Source organism: Mesoplodon mirus, assembly GCF_964341445.2.
Source record: "Mesoplodon mirus genome assembly, chromosome: 14".
Taxonomy (NCBI): domain Eukaryota; kingdom Metazoa; phylum Chordata; class Mammalia; order Artiodactyla; family Ziphiidae; genus Mesoplodon; species Mesoplodon mirus.
The window spans coordinates 12,612,581-12,628,653 of NC_138990.1; the positions used below are offsets into that span (position 1 = coordinate 12,612,581).

At 40.8% G+C, this 16,073-nt stretch overlaps 1 protein-coding gene across 1 annotated transcript in view; it reads left to right on the forward strand.

Annotated features, from left to right (window-relative positions):
- The window catches only part of LOC309815933 (uncharacterized protein), a gene marked incomplete at both ends in the record, with an annotated part of 36,914 nt that extends 33,976 nt beyond the window's left edge, over positions 1 to 2,938 (forward strand). The window contains one exon of the mRNA XM_082643006.1: positions 2,750 to 2,938. Coding sequence (XP_082499132.1) covers positions 2,750 to 2,938 — 189 coding nt within the window. The remainder of the gene's footprint in view (positions 1 to 2,749) is intronic.
- Between the last annotated feature and the right edge of the window lie 13,135 nt (positions 2,939 to 16,073).

Sequence of the window (16,073 nt, forward strand, 5' to 3'; positions counted from 1 at the left end):
TCCTTATTTTTAGCATCTCTGTTTGATTATTTCTCATAGTTTTTGTCTCTCTGCTAAAACTCACCATCTGTTCATGCATTTTGTCTACTTTTTCCACTGAAGTCACTAATGTAGAAATCATAGTTATTTTTAACTTCCTATCTGATGGTTTCAACATGTGGTTCATATCTGAGTTTGGGTTTTTTGATTGCTTTGTCTCTTGACAGCAGATCCTTCTTCTTCTTTGTGTGTCTTGTAATTTTCCATTGAAAACTTGACATTACGTGTAGACTGGTAGAGACTAAATGAGTACTATGTATGCCTGAAAATGGGCCCACCTCTTCTTCTAGGCCTTTAGTGTGTGTGTGTGTGGTGGGAGGTGGGGCTGTGAGTCAATATAGTCAGGAGTTGAGCTGAGTTTGGGTGGCATTGTTACAGTCATCCTTGGGGAACCACTGGATTCAAATGTTCTAGCATTACTTTGTGTTCAGTGCGGGGTCTGGGTTACCAGAGGGTTTTCATCAATGTTCCTGTTCCACTGTCAGCTTGAGGCTTTCCTTGTGAGTGTGCACCTCAGGGGTGTTCTCTCTCAATGTTCTTGCCTCTCCGTAGCCTACTTGTTACTTGTGACTCGATGATTGCTGGTCTGGAGAGGAGGTGGTAGTGTCCATTGTTGTTCTCACTCAGCCTCAATTGTAGGCAGGCCTGGTGTCCCTGGATCTCAGGATTGGGGTTCTCAGTGATCCTGTTCTTCCTTCAGCAATAGGAGACATTTAACAGTATGAATTCAGCATGGTTTTCTGCTTCTTCCCCCGAGGTAGAGGGCTGTATACTGTTTTCTTTCTCCTCTTGCAGTGGTCTTGACCTGTGCCCTGGGGATGACGGGATTTGTTGTCCTTCCTTCAGTGACTTGAGCTTTTGTGCCATGAAGAGACAGATGTGGGCAGAGATTTGTGCCTTTGTTGCAGTGATGGCTGCTCCTCTTCCCAAAGCCTGCTCCATAAGGGAGACAGTCCCAACCTCCTGCCCTGTCCCAAATCTTTGTCATGAGCACCAGGTGAGGTCCTGGAAAAAGCCTGTGAACAGGTGTGGATTTTTCTTAGTTGTGGTTCTCATGGGTCCTATACACTCACACTAACCTACAATTGGCCACAGCAATTTGTTAAGAATTTTAGCTAAAATCTTCTGATCAGGTATATGATAGTCTCATCTTCCTCCCATGCTCTATCCTAAGGAAGCCAGTGCTGGGCCCCTGCCTCTCCCTGAAAGTGGCTGTCTTTTCTTAGATTTCAGTCCAGTTAGTTGCCCTTCAACCTCAGCTCTCTAATAAGTTCAAGAAAAGTTATGATTTTGTGGATTATCTGACTTTTTCTTGTTGTTAGGGTGGGAGCAACTCCCTTTCCAGCTTTCTATGTCCTAAGCGAAGGCAGGAAATGGGAAATATTTAGGTGGGTGCCCAAAAGAATACCCTGCCAGGGCCTTCACATGTGCTATTCTACCTGTGTGAGATGCATTTCTGCCCCTCCACTTCTACCAAATTGTCTTATGTCTGTCTCCTTCTTATCTTTTAGGCCCAAACTTAAATTCCACCGCCTCAAAAGGGATGAAATACCCCCACTATATCTAAATGAAATCACACCAAGTGTCCTCTGCTTTAGTACCTTGTATGGTTCCTTCGTAGCACTTATCACATTTTGTAGTTGTTTGCTTCTTTTCCTCACTTTTATGTGTTTGTCTGGCTCTGTTATTAGAATGTATACTTCATGAAGCCAGAGACCTAGAATAGTGGGCAAGTGCATGGAGGCACTAAATAAATAGAATGGGAATTTTCATTTCAAGTTTAAAGAAACTTTGTACTGATTAAATTCAAAGAGTACATAAAATAGACACACCCAGTGAAAAGCATTTGGAAAATGTGCATACTTGAACTATAAGTTCCAGAATTTCTTGAATATAAAGAAGGCTGAGAGAAAAGCTCAGGACTGGCCCTATGGATCAGTGAGCATCCCTCCCACCAGCACGCCAGTGTGGCCACAGCCACAGCCTCCCACAGATCCTGCAGCACCACCCAGGGCAGGGCCAGTCTCCATGTCCCAATGCCCAGGCCATGTGAGTGCAGGAGAACCTGAGGGCCAGGCTGAGTGCTTGCCATGTATACCTGTGTCCTGGCTCTGCTTAGGCCCCTGGCTAAAGACCCATGGATAGTTTGCATAAAGCAAAATGAATAAAGCAAGATCCAGGAGGCAGAATTTGGGTTAGAGAGAGATTTTTTTTTTAATTGACTACAGTCCCAGAACATTCTATCGTGATAGACAAGATCCTTTGTTCTGTTGTGCTTGTCCTTTAAGAATGAGTGGGCTCCGGGCTTCCCTGGTGGCGCAGTGGTTGAGAGTCCGCCTGCCGATGCAGGGGATATGGGTTCGTGCCCCGGTCTGGGAGGATCCCACATGCCGCGGAGCAGCTGGGCACGTGAGCCATGGCCGCTGAGCCTGCGCATCCGGAGCCTGTGCTCCGCAACGGGAGAGGCCACAACAGTGAGAGGCCCGCATACGGAAAAAAAAAAAAAAAAAAAAAAAAAAAAGAATGAGTGGGCTCCAATTCAGAGGACCTCTCCAAACACGATTCCTTGCTCTCTATTCAATTTAGGGCTAAAATATCAGAAAACCAGCCCCAGCATCACTCAGAAGAATCCCCTAGGAGCTCCAATCAGCTGACACTGGGAGAGAGTGCACAGCGCCTCCTAGTAATTAATCATCTCTCTCTCCTCCAGGGTTTGAGACAGCCTTCCCCAGATCCGGAGGAACTGGAAGTTGCTGCCTTCTGCATGCAGTGGAGAAGAAAATTGCGAAGGCACAGACTTCAAGAAACCTCAGACCTGGACTGTGATGAGCTGGGCCTGCGAAAAACAAGCACTAAAGGGTCCCCGACACTCGTGGCCCTGGTTCAAGAAGCATTATAAAAGCTGAGCAATATTCTCCAAGTCAGACTCTCTGTTGAGAGTCTGCACTGGCCCTGAGACTCTGGGAGCCCATGGAAAGTGCCTTTTAGGCCGAATCAGCCTGTGGGGACACAGGGGGACACGGTGGGTTGGGTGGGTGCAGGGCAGCCAGGGCTGGGCCTTGAGCAGAGCTATCCTGACAGTATTCCCAGTCAAGGGGACAGCTCTGGGCCCCTGGTGAGACTGCTATCTTCCTGGGAAGGATACTTAGCTTTCTGGGTTTAGAAGGAACATTACACATAGACTGGGAAAGGATGGGGAAAAAAACACCCAAGCCGTATTAGCTTAAGCCTTTATTAAGATGTTGCAATGTGAAAACAGTCCCAGTACGTTCTATAGGGATCCAGGAACTGAAAGATTTATGGATTAGATTGGTAGTCAGTCAGAGCTCACCTTGCTTGAATAATTTGGCACTGTTCAAATTTTCAAGGTGTGGGGAAACTGAAGATGTGCTACTTTGGGATACAGTGCAGGAGCTGCAAGTCTGAAGGCCCTGAGTTGTGATTTGGTGAATCTGGGTTTAGCATCTGGGATGGAGAGGAACAGTTGGGCATTAAGGTCTTGGAGAGTCAGTGGAAATTTTTCAGTTCTCAGTATCTTTCACAAAACCTATTTGGTAAAGGAATGAGGAGACCAGTGGCCTTCACCTCAGGGGTTGAACTGCATGGGCCAAAAGTGGAGAACTGGGTCTGGAGGAGGGGGATGCAGACAGGGACTGGGTACATGGTCTGGGAGCAGGGATGCCCTGGGGGCTGGGGTCTTGCTTGTTTGGGGGACATCATGCCACCCTCTTATATTCTGGTACAGCCCATAGGGAGGAGGGCTCACACTAGATGAGATAGAATTTCCCACAACCCAGTGGGATTGTGGTTCAGATTTACAGTAAATAAAGATAGAGATTTCTTTTCACTTTAAAAAAAAAACAAAACAGAATACAATGTGATGTTGCCTTGTATACACCCATTAAATCATCACCACTACAATTGGGATAATGAATATATGCATCACCCCAAAAGTGTCCTCACTCCCCTCCGGGGTCCCTGGAATGACTGATCTGCTTTGGCACTTAATGATTAATTTGAGGGACTTCCCTGGTGGTCCAGTGGTTAAGACTCTGTGCTCCCAATGCAGGGGGCCCAGGTTCAATCCCTGGTCAGGGAACTAAATCCCACATGCCACAACTAAGAGATCTTGCATACTGCAACAAATATCCTGCATGCAGCAACGAAGATCCCACGTGCCACAACTAAGACCTGGCACAGCCAAATAAATAAATAAATACTTTAAAAATAAATAAATAAAATTTGTCAACCTAACCTGCTTTAAGAAAAAAAAATTAGTTTGATTAGTTATCTGCAAATCAATCAATGTTATACACCACGTTAACAAATAGAATAAAAATCACATGATCATCTCAACAGATGCAGAAAAAGCTTCTGACAAAACTCAATATCCATTTATGATAAAAACTCTCAATGAAGTGTGTATAGAGGGAACATACCTCAACATAATAAAGGCCATATATGACAAGCACATGGCTGTCATTGAAAAATTAATCAGTCAATCTAAGAAAGAAATGGAAGATTTTATTTGAGCCAAATTGAGGATTGTTACCTGGGAACAGACTCAAGGAAAGTTCTGAGCACTGTTCTGCCCATTAGAGGTCAAAGCACAGTTATGTAAGTTTTTAGGACAGAGGCTGTACATTAAATAACGTATTGTTGACATTTTATACAATGTAGTGAATAGTGTGGGTCATGGTTCATCGTGGTCCCTTACAAGATTAAGAAGGAATGTTATCTTTTAAGGTGCCTTGTTGGTGCTGGGAGAATGTTGCTCTTTATGGTGGAGCAGATATTTCTGCTGATGGGGAGGTTTGGACAATGTAATATAATGCAGGTGCACAAAGCACAGTAGAGAGGAGAGAGGAGGCCAAAGGGCAGAGAAAATTTTTTATGTTTAAATTTTTCTTGACTTGTCATAAAATATGAATTTTATTTCACACAGCTAACATCATACTCAATGGTGAAAAGCTGAAAACATTTCTTCTAAGAGCAGGAACAAGACAGGGATGCCTATTCTCACCACTTTTATTCAACATAGTATTGGAAGTCTTAGTCACAGCAAATCAGACAAGAGAAAGAAACTCCTTTTATCTAAATTGGAAAGGAAGAAGTAAAATTGTCACTGCTTGCAGATAACATGATACTATATATAGAAAATCCCACAGATACCATCAAAAAACGATTAGAACCAATACATGAATTCAGTAACTTGCACAATACAAAATTAATATAACAGAAATCTGCTGCATTTCTATACACTAACAATGATATATTTGATAAAGGGCTAATATCCAAAATATACAAAGAACATATACAACTCAATATGAAAGAAAAAAACAAATCAAAAAACAAATTTAAAAATGGGCAGAGGCGGGCTTCCCTGGTGGCGCAGTGGTTGAGAGTCCACCTGCTGATGCAGGGGACATGGGTTCGTGCCCCGGTCCGGGAGGATCCCACATGCCGCGGAGCGGCTGGGCCCGTGAGCCATGGCCGCTGAGCCTGTGCGTCCGGAGCCTGTGCTCCGCAACGGGAGAGGCCACAGCGGTGAGAGGCCCACATACCGCAAAAAAATAATAATAATAAATAATGGTCAGAGGACCTGAATAGACATTTTTCCAGAGAAGACGTACAGATAGCCAACAGGCACATGAAAAGACGCTCAACATCACTAACTGTCAGGCAAATGCAAATCAAAACCACAAGGATATATATCACCTCACACCTGTCAGAATGGCTATTATCAAAAGACAACACGTGTTGGTGAGGACGTGGAGAAAAGGGAACCCTCGTGCACTGTTGGTGGGAATGTAAATCGGTGCAGCCACTATGGAAAACAGTATGGAGGTTCCTCAAAAAATTAAAAATAGAACTAGCTTACATCCAGAAATTCAAATTCTAGGTATTTTTCCAAAGGAAAGAAAAAAACACTGATTTGAAAAGCTATATGCAGCCCTATGTTCACTGCAGTACTATTTTTTTTTTTTTTTTTTTTTTTTTTTTTTTTGCGGTACGCGGGCCTCTCACTGTTGTGGCCTCTCCCTTTGCGGAGCACAGGCTCCGGACGCACAGGCTCAGCGGCCATGGCTCACGGGCCCAGCAGCTCCGCAGCATGTGGGATCTTCCCGGACCGGGGCATGAACCCGTGTCCCCTGCATCGGCAGGCGGACTCTCAACCACTGCGCCACCAGGGAAGCCCTACTTCTTCCTTTTTAATCAGTCTGTCTTTTATTTCTTTTCCTTGTCTTATTGTGCTGGCTAGAACCTCCAATATAATGTTGAAGAGAAGGAGTGAGAGTGGACATTCTTGCCTTGTTAGGGGGAAAGCATTCAGTCTTTCACCATTAACTATATTGCTAGCTGTAGGCCTTTTTGGTGAATGTCCTATATCAGGTTAAGAAAGTTCCTTTCTATCATTATATGTGAGAATTTTTATCATGAGTGGATGTTGAATATTGTAAATACTTTTAATGCATTAATTAATATAACTATGTGGGGGTTTTAATTTTTGTTTTGTTTTTGTTTGTTAATATGCTAGATTACATTAATCAACTTTCAAATGTTGAAACAACCTTGCATTCCAAGGATAAACACCACATGGTCATGACATATTATTCTTTTGATGTATCGTTAGATTCTATCTGCTAGTATGTTTTTGTTGAGGATTTTTGTGTTTGTGCTCATGAGGAATATTGGACTGTAGTTTTTGGTTGTTTCTTTGTACTGTGTTTGGTTTTGGTATTAGGGTAATACTGGCCCCATATAATGATTTGGGAGGTGTTCCCTTCTATTTTCTAGCAGAGAATTGGTGTTATTTCTTTTTTAAATGTTTGATAAAATTCATCAGTGATACTGAATGGGCCTGGTGTTTTATGGGAAGATTTTAATTAAAATGTTATTTTTAAATAGGTATAGGATATTCAAGGTGAATATTGGTAGTCTGTGGAGTTAACGGAATTGTTTATTTCTTTTAAGGTCAAATTTATTGGCATAAAGTTATTCATAATATATTATTATTCTTTTACTATGTACAGGATCTGTATTTATGTCACTTCTCTCATTCCCGATATTGGTAATTTGCCTTTACTCTTTTTTTCCTAATAAGCCTCTGTAGAGATTTCTCATCTCAATTCTATTTATTTTTTTATATAACCAGCTCTTGGTTTTGCTGACTTTGTCTTAGATTTATGTTTTCTATTTCATGAAGTCCTTCTCTTCTCTTTAATATTTATTTTCTTCTGATAACTTTTGGTTTAATTTTCTCTTCTTTTTCAAGTTCCTGAATGTTGACAGTAAGGTCATTGTTTTGTGGCATTCGTCTTTTCTAATATGGGCATTTACTGCTGTACATTTCTAAGCCCTATTTTTGCTTCATCCCACCAATTTTGATATTTTTTTGTTTCTCATTATACATTCTCATTTCCTTTTTAAAGTATTTGTTGACCCATGGATTACTTGGAGCTGTGCTATTTAGTTTCAAAATATTTGGGGGAATTTCCAGAGATTTTCTGTTTTGACTTCTGATTTAATTCCTTTGTGGTCAAAAAACATACTTTGTAGTACTTGAATCCTTTTAAATTTATTGAGCCTTGTTTTATGGCCTGGGTTATAGTCTATCTTGATAAATGTTCCATGTACACTAGAAAAGAAAGTGCATTCTGCTGTTGTTAGTTGGAGTACTCTATAAAAACCAATTAGGTCAAGTTGACTGACACTGTTGCTCAAGTATTTGATGTCCTTGCTGATTTTCCTTCTACTTGTTCTATCAATTTTAAGAGTAGGATATTGAAATTTGCAAATATAATTGTGAATTTGCCTATTTTATAATTCTATCAGAGTTGCTTCATTTATTTTAAAGCTCTGTTATTAGGTGCATACACATTTATATCACTTTGATGAATTAACTCTTTTATCATTAATAAATTAATCTCTTCATTCCTGGCAATATTATTTGCTCTAAAATTTGATTTTTAAAATATTTCCTAAGCTTTTACTTAACTTACGAACATGTGGGATACAATTCTAATAATTTTTAATGTCTTTTTCTCTACAAATTCTTACATCTGTGCCCATTCTGGGTTGCTTTCAATAGATTCATTTTTCTCCTCATTATGGGCAGTATTTCCTGCTTCTTTGCATGCCTGGTGATTTTTTTACTGTATGCCAGACATTGTGATTTTGCCTTTTTGGGTGCTGGCTATTTTTGTGTTCCTATAAATATTCTTGAATATGTTCTGGGAGACAGTTAAGTTACTTGGAAGTAGTTTGATATTTTCTGTCTTGCTTTTAAGGTTTGTTAAGTGGGATGAGAGTAGAGTTCAGTCTAAGGTGAAATAATTCCTTCTGAGGTAAGACCCTTCTGTGTACTCTATCCAATACTGTGTACTCTATCCAATGTAGATTTTTGAAAAGGCTGTGGGACGTGGGAGTGTGCACCTGTGGCCTCTGATTTGGAACCCCGGTCTGTCCTACACCATAGTGAGTATTCAATGAGCTCCTGCTGAGGAACAGACACTGTGTGAGGTCCTGGGGAGATGGAAGCAAATGGGAATACAGTTCACAGTGCACCTGAGAAGACAAATTTGCAGCTCATTAGAATGGAATGTGATTGATACTATGGGAGCACAAAGAGAGACCGATTAGTTCTCTGCAGAACTAACTGGGTCTGGATCTGTGGATCTAGGGGTGTGACAGCCAAAGTCTGGAAGGCACTTGGAAAAGGAGCCTCGATTGCAAAGCCAAGGAGTTTGGACCCATCGTACAGATAAGCGAAGTCCCTGTGGGCTTTTAAGCCAACGACTGGTGAGGTATTAGCTATGCTTTATGAGAACTGGTTGCCCTGTGGGGGACTTGCTCCTTTGGGGCGATTCAAGTGTGCGATCCAGCACCCCACCCCAACTTGAGCCAGGATGTCTCTGCTGTCATCCATTTTGTAGGCTGGATTCCACATACATTTTTCATTTGAGAAATGTAGGATAGAAACTCCCTGAGGACCAGGTCTTTTTGTTCACAAATGAGCCTAGAATTGGCAGAGAAGGTGCTAAATAAATATTTGTTGAATGAGTATGAATGTTTGATACAGAGAATTGATTCAAGTGTTCTGACAGTTTAGACTATTATTCAGCAATTTCTCACCCCACTCCCCTTCCCACTGTGGACAGACTGTATTTCCCCAGATTAAGATGTTAGTTTTGGCCATGGAACTTGTCTTAGCAATGGAATGTGGCTGATATGATGTGTTAGTTGAAATGTGCTTATATAGTTGGGTTCCTCCTTCTGTGCTATTGCCTTTTGTGATAAGAAGAATATGCCTTAACCAGACTTATTGTGGTGATCATTTTTCAGTTCTTACAGATATCAAATCATTATGTTGTACAACTGTAAGTAATTTAATGTTACATGCCCATTATACCTCAATAAATTAAAGAAGGAGAGGAGGAAAAGGAGGGAGAAGAGGAGGAAGAGGGGAAGAAGAATGAGAATATGCCTTAATTAGCTGCTGGCCAAGGAGAATAAGATGTGGACCTGAACTGCCGCTTGACAAATGTATACACCTTGCAACCACGGTCACACTGTAGAATATTTTCCATCATCCCCCAAAGCTCCCTTGTGTTCCTTTACAGTAAAATTTCACCCATCTCTGGGCCCAGGCAACCACTGATCTGTTTTCAGTAACTACAGATTTGTTTTGACTACTCTAAAACTTCACATAAAAGGAATCATATGGTAAGGACTGTTTTGTGTCTGAATTCTTTCATTCAGCACAACCATGTGGCTTTGTGTATCAGTAGTTTGTTACTTTTTATCACTGAATAGTATTTCAGTTATGGATATAGCATAATATCTTCATCCATTTGCATGCTCATAGATATTTGGATTCTTTTCAGGTTTTGTTGTTTGGGAGAAAAAGCGAACGTACAAGATTTTGGGTGGACATGTATTTTTATTTCTCTTGAATAAATACCTAGGAGTGGAATTGCTGCATTGGGTGGTAATTATACTCTTACTTTTATTGGAAACTATGAAATTATTTTCAGAAGTGGTTGTACCATTTTATATTCCCACCACTTGATATTGTCAGTCTTTATAAATTTAGTCATCCTCAAGGGTGTCTAACGGTATGTCACTGTGGTTTTAATTTGCATTTCCTTGTTCACTAATAATATTGAGCACCAAGGGACTTCCCTGGTGGTCCAATGGTTAAGACTCCGCACTTCCACTGCAGGGGGCATGGGTTCAATCCCTAGTCAGGGAAGTTCCAAGTGCCACATGTGGAATAAATAAATATTTATTTATTTAAATTAAAAGATAAAATAAAATAATAATGAGCACATTTTCTGGTACTTATTGGCCATTTGTATCATTTTTTTTCATTGCCCATATTTTTTGGTTGCTTTTTATTAACCAGTGAGTTATAACAAAGTTTCTTATATATCTTATATACAAATCCTTATTGCAAGTATTTTCTCCCAGTCTGGGGCATGCCTGTCTGTGTTCATAAAGATATCTCCTGAAGAGTAGAAATTTAAAATTTTTAGTGAAATCAAATTTACCATTTTTTCTTTTATAATTCATTCTTTTTGTTGTTTTTTTTGTTTGTTTTGTTTTGTTTTGTTTTTTTTGCGGTACATGGGCCTCTCACTGCTGTGGCCTCTCCCGTTGCGGAGCACAGGCTCCGGACGCGCAGGCTCAGCGGCCATGGCTCAGGGGCCCAGCCACTCCGCGGCATGTGGGATCTTCCCGGACCGGGGCACCAACCCGTGTCCCCTGCATTGGCAGGCGGACTCTCAACCACTGCGCCACCAGGGAAGCCCCATTCTTTTTGTTTTATATCTAAGAAACCTTTGCCTATCCCAAGATTGCAAAGATTTTCTATTTTTTTCTATAAGTGTATATGTAATTTTAGCTTTTACAATTAGGTCTAAGATCCATTTCAAATTACTCTTTGTGTGTGGTGTCAGAAAAGGGTTAAGGTTTACTTATTTATTGCATATGAATATCCAGATGTTCCAGCATAATTTGCTGAAGTGACTGTCCTTTCTCCATTGAATTACTTTAGCTTCTTAGTGAAAATCAGTTGGCCGTATATATATGGGTCAACTTCTAGTGTCTCTCTTCTGTTACACTGATTAGCCTATATGTCCATCCTTAAGGCAATCTGACTCTCTCTTGATTATTGTGGATTTATAGTGGATCTGATAATCTCTGTAGTTTAGTTGGAGTGTTTAGACCATTTACATTTAATGAAATTATTAACAAGGTTTGTTTTCCTCCTTTTTCTCCTCTTTTCCTGCCTTCTTTTGGATTACTTGAACATATTTTTATAATTCCATTTTATCTCCACATTGTTTTATAAGCTGTACTTCCCTGGTGTATTTTATGCTAATTGCTCTGGGGTTTACAATATTCATTGTTAATTTATCACAGTCTACTTTTAAATTATATTATACCACTTCATGTACTGTATATCTCTCTCTCTCAAAAAAACAAAAACAACAAAAAAACAACCTTCCATTTCCCTCTCCTTTCCCATGTGCCCCTGTTGTAACATATATTTTATAAACACCACAATCCACAGTTATAATATTTTCTTTAAATAGTAATTTTTCTTTCAAAGTCTTTAAAAGTCAAAATTTTAAATATTTTCTTACATATCTACCATTTCTGATGCACTTCATTCCTCATTTATTTCTGCCCAAAGAACTTCCTTTAACATTTCCTATTGTACAGGTCTGATGGCAACAAATTCTCTCAGCTTTTGTTTGTGTGAAACTGTCTTCACTTTTTCTTGATTTGTGAAAGGTATTTTCACTAGTTACCTAATTCTACATTGATAGTTTCCTTTAGTACTTTAAAGATGTCTTTCCATTGTCTTATGGTTCATTTGGATTCTGGCAAGAAATTTGCAGTTATTGCTAGGCTTATTCTCTGTACATAATATGTCTTTTGTTTCTGTCTCTCGAGTTTCCCTTAATCACTGATTTTCAGGAATTTGATTATGTGCCTTGGAGTGTTCTTCTTTGTGTTTATTGTGCTTCTTGCATCTGAACTTATAGCTTTCATCAAATTTTGAAAATTTTCTGCTATCTCTTCAAATATTTTTTTCTGCTACTCCTTCCCCCACCAATCCTCCTCCTGGGAGTCCAATTACATGTATGACAGACTGCTTGGTATTGCCCACAGGTCACTGAAACTCTTGTTCTTTTGTTTTTTTTTTTTAATTTATTTTTTCTTTGTGCTCCATTTTGGATACTTCCTATTGCTACATCTTCAAGTACACTAATATTTTCTTTTGCAGTGTCTTATCTCTTTTTAATTGCATTAAGTGAATTTTTTACTTCTGATGTTGTACTTTTCAGCTCTAGAAATCTCATTATTTAAAAAATTATCTTCCATTTCTCTCCTCAATATGCTAATATTTTCCCTTAAGTATGTAAACGTATTTATAATGGCTGTTTTTATATCCCTATCTGCTAATTTCATCACGCTAAACTTTCTGGATATGTTTCTACTGACTTACTGTCTCCTAGTAAAAGACAATACTTTCCTGCTTCTTGGCATGTCTACCAATTTTTGGTTGGATGCAGGACATGGTAGATCTTATGTTGTTGAATGTATGGATTTTACTGTCTCACTTTAAAGAGTGTTGAGCTCTGTTCTGGCAGGCAGTGCAGTCACTTGTGGTTTAGTTTTATCCTTCTGAGCCTTATTTTTAAGCTTTGTTATATCAGACAGAGAGTAGTCTCTACCTTAGGGATAATTTAAACCTACTATTAAGCTTCAGCCTTTCTGGAGTCTCTGCTGCATACTCAAGTGATCAGTGAGAACTCTCCCCTCTGACTGGAGGAAGCCTGAACAATTCCTAGCGGTGGTAAGAGTTCCTAGAACAGTATAACTCACAGCTCCCCAGCCACTCTTTATCCAACCTTGTGGAGTTTCACTCCACAAATTCACATTTTAATGTTCAACAAAGACTCAAGGGGACCCCTATACATATTTCTGGAATTCTGTTTCTGCTAGCTCTCTCCTCCCCAGAACTCTGCCACACAGCTGCCTCTGCCTCCTGCTTCCATCTTTGCCTCCATTTAGTGAGACTGCTGTGCACTGCCTAGGATCCTCCTCCCTACTCTGTGGTCCAGAATGTAATGACAGGCAAGGAGCTGGGGTGACTGCAGGGCTTCCTTAGTTGTTTTTCTTCTCTTAAATATCAATGTCTTTCATGGACTATGGTCCAATGTCTAATAGAGTCATTTCATATATTTTTATCCAGTTTTCTAGTTGTTTAAAGGAGGAGGATAAATCCAGTCCCTGTTACAACATTATGACCAGAAGCAGAAGTCATGTTCAGTAGTTTTCACTGGAGGGATATAGCACACATGTAGGTGAAGTTGCTGCCATACAGAGTCTGAACAGAGAAGGGATGCCTGGAAAAGCAAATCCTTAGGGGAAGGAGGAGACAAATCAAGATTTGAAAGTGGGGAGGTAGGATGGACAATCCCTTCTCTAAAACAAAATGAAGTAAAAACTGGTAAAAACCTACGTATGGCTGGAGATCAAAAAACAGAAGAGGGTAGGAGGAGGGGACTTAGAAGGAGTGGACAGGCAGGCCAGTCTTCCTCCTCCTCACAACCCTGCACACTGAAACTGGAACACTCAGGAACTTGTATGTTGGGGAGATAGAAAACATTCTTTTCCTTCTACATTTCTTAACATTATCATGGGACTTAGTAGCCTCCTGAGATAATTTACACTTAATTCACAGAAGAATATTAGGGTGTTCCTCTTAACTTCCTACATTTAACTCTGAACTGAGCTGGTACCTTGTCCTGATTATATGGACCTAATAGGCAACTGGCACCGATTCCAAAACTAAACTAAACACTGGGACATCTGGTATGTCAGCACAACACACACACACACACACACACACACACACACACTTAAACAAAAAATGGACACAGAGATCCAGAAACATACATATTTATAATTTTGAATCTGGAACAAGAAATTTCATTCCTCAAATTAAATGCATTATTTTACTGAGGAGACAACCAAATCCCATAGATGGGGCCTTGATAGAATACCAACTTAAGATTTCCAAACCAGTCTTAGAGCAGTTGTAAAAACGAATGCAAACCTTTGTGAGGCTGTCTCACTGCTTCCTAGGTCAACTACGTCCATTTCAGTTGTACTTAAACTTGTATTCAGTTCATTAAATGAAACCGCAGTTTAGTCTTATTCATAGCCTTTATTTTTCCTCTGAGACTCATTTAAATTAATTTTCTATCTAACCTATCTTACAACTATGCTTGCTTGGCCTCACCCATGACACTCTCTTCCTTTCTATGTATACTGAAGCCCTCTTGAACAACACATTGCCAAATTTCAGGGTCTGCTGCCTTCCTGGAAATGGGTGGCAGGAACTAAACTGCCAACACCACCTCCTGGAACATGTAATGAGATAATGTCTCAGTAAACTCTTGGGCTCTGTGTAAGAAGTGGACATCTGGTGAACTCTCTCTGAGCCAGTGTTCAATGGAAATAGTGGACGAGGCCTCAGAGTAAACACTGAACTTCTGTTGCCCCATCTGCTGTCGTGAGCTTGGGGGAACTACAAACTCCAGATGCTTGATGGAAAGTAAGCTGCTCTTCAGTAAGTATCTCTTGGGTTGCAGATTTTAGCTCACACAACTCAGACAGGGAAAGGTTCTTAGTTTGCTTATTTTGTCTATAACCTGTCTGGCCTTTCTCCTGAGCTCACACCCAATGATCAGCAGGAGAAAATTAGATGTCCAAGCTGGTTTAAAAGCTTAGTAGGATTCAGTCTCTCCTATGATGGCATCTAGGTGTGTGTGTGTGTGTTTTGGCTTGGGGGTAGGGGTAGTGAGCCCTGTAGCTTTGTGCTGATCCTGGAGTGACCACTGGTAGAAATCCATTGCTCTGATCACTGTCCACAACACCTGCTGGCCTCTCATGCCATATCTACACCTGGGTAAACTGTGGCCCTTTCTTCGGCTTGGGAAGTGCTCCCAGGGAGCATAAAACAACTGCCCTCACAGCCTTTGCTTCTCCTTGGCTCCTAATGGCTTAAGCTCTTAATGACCCCGTCCTTGGCTTCTGCTGTGTGGTCACCACATTTTATCACAGAGGGCACCCATGGACACACAGGTTTGAGAGTGCCCCAGGAGAATCAGGACATCCTGAGCAAATACTTCCATGTAACCTTGGCTGCCCCACATCAGTGATGGGACCTCTGCACTACAGTCTCCTCCCAGAATCTCAGACAGAAATCAAAGCTCTCGTTACCCACAACCCCCAAGAAAACAATTCTGGACATCCATCTGATCAACCCCCTCTTCTCCTTTCCTCTTACGCTTTTTCTTAGAATTCTCCAGGGACAGAAAGAAAAAGGCTTCCTTCCTCCACCACATTTCTCTTTTGTTTGCCCCCTTTTTTTTTTTTTTTTTTGCTGTACGCGGGCCTCTCACTGTTGTGGCCTCTCCCGTTGCGGAGCACAGGCTCCGGACGCACAGGCTCAGCAGCCATGGCTCACGGGCCCAGCCGCTCCGCGGCATATGGGATCCTCCCAGACCGGGGCACGAACCCGTATCCCCTGCATCGGCAGGCGGACTCTCAACCACTGCGCCACCAGGGAGGCCCTGTTTGCCCCCTTTTTAAGCAAAACTCTGGTCACTGATATATTGAAGGGGTGATAAAGGAATTCAGACAATTATTTCAAATCAGGTTATGATATTGCTGCAAAATCCCATTTTTGAGTGTTAAAGCTGAATATTACCTTCATTCTCTTTGTATTCCTTGTAACAAGCAATAATGGTCTCTTCTCTTTCACTCCACTATCCCAGTTGGATGGCTGTCACAAGCCAATGAGGCAAGAGTTTGCAAACTCCAAAAGACAAAAAAGAAAGTCTGTTAATAATTTGAAAAATGACACATCTTTTAAAGACTGTTTCTGATGCTACTTAGGGGGAGGAGGTAGATATCAGGGATGTAGAGAGGCTTGGCTCACTTTTGGG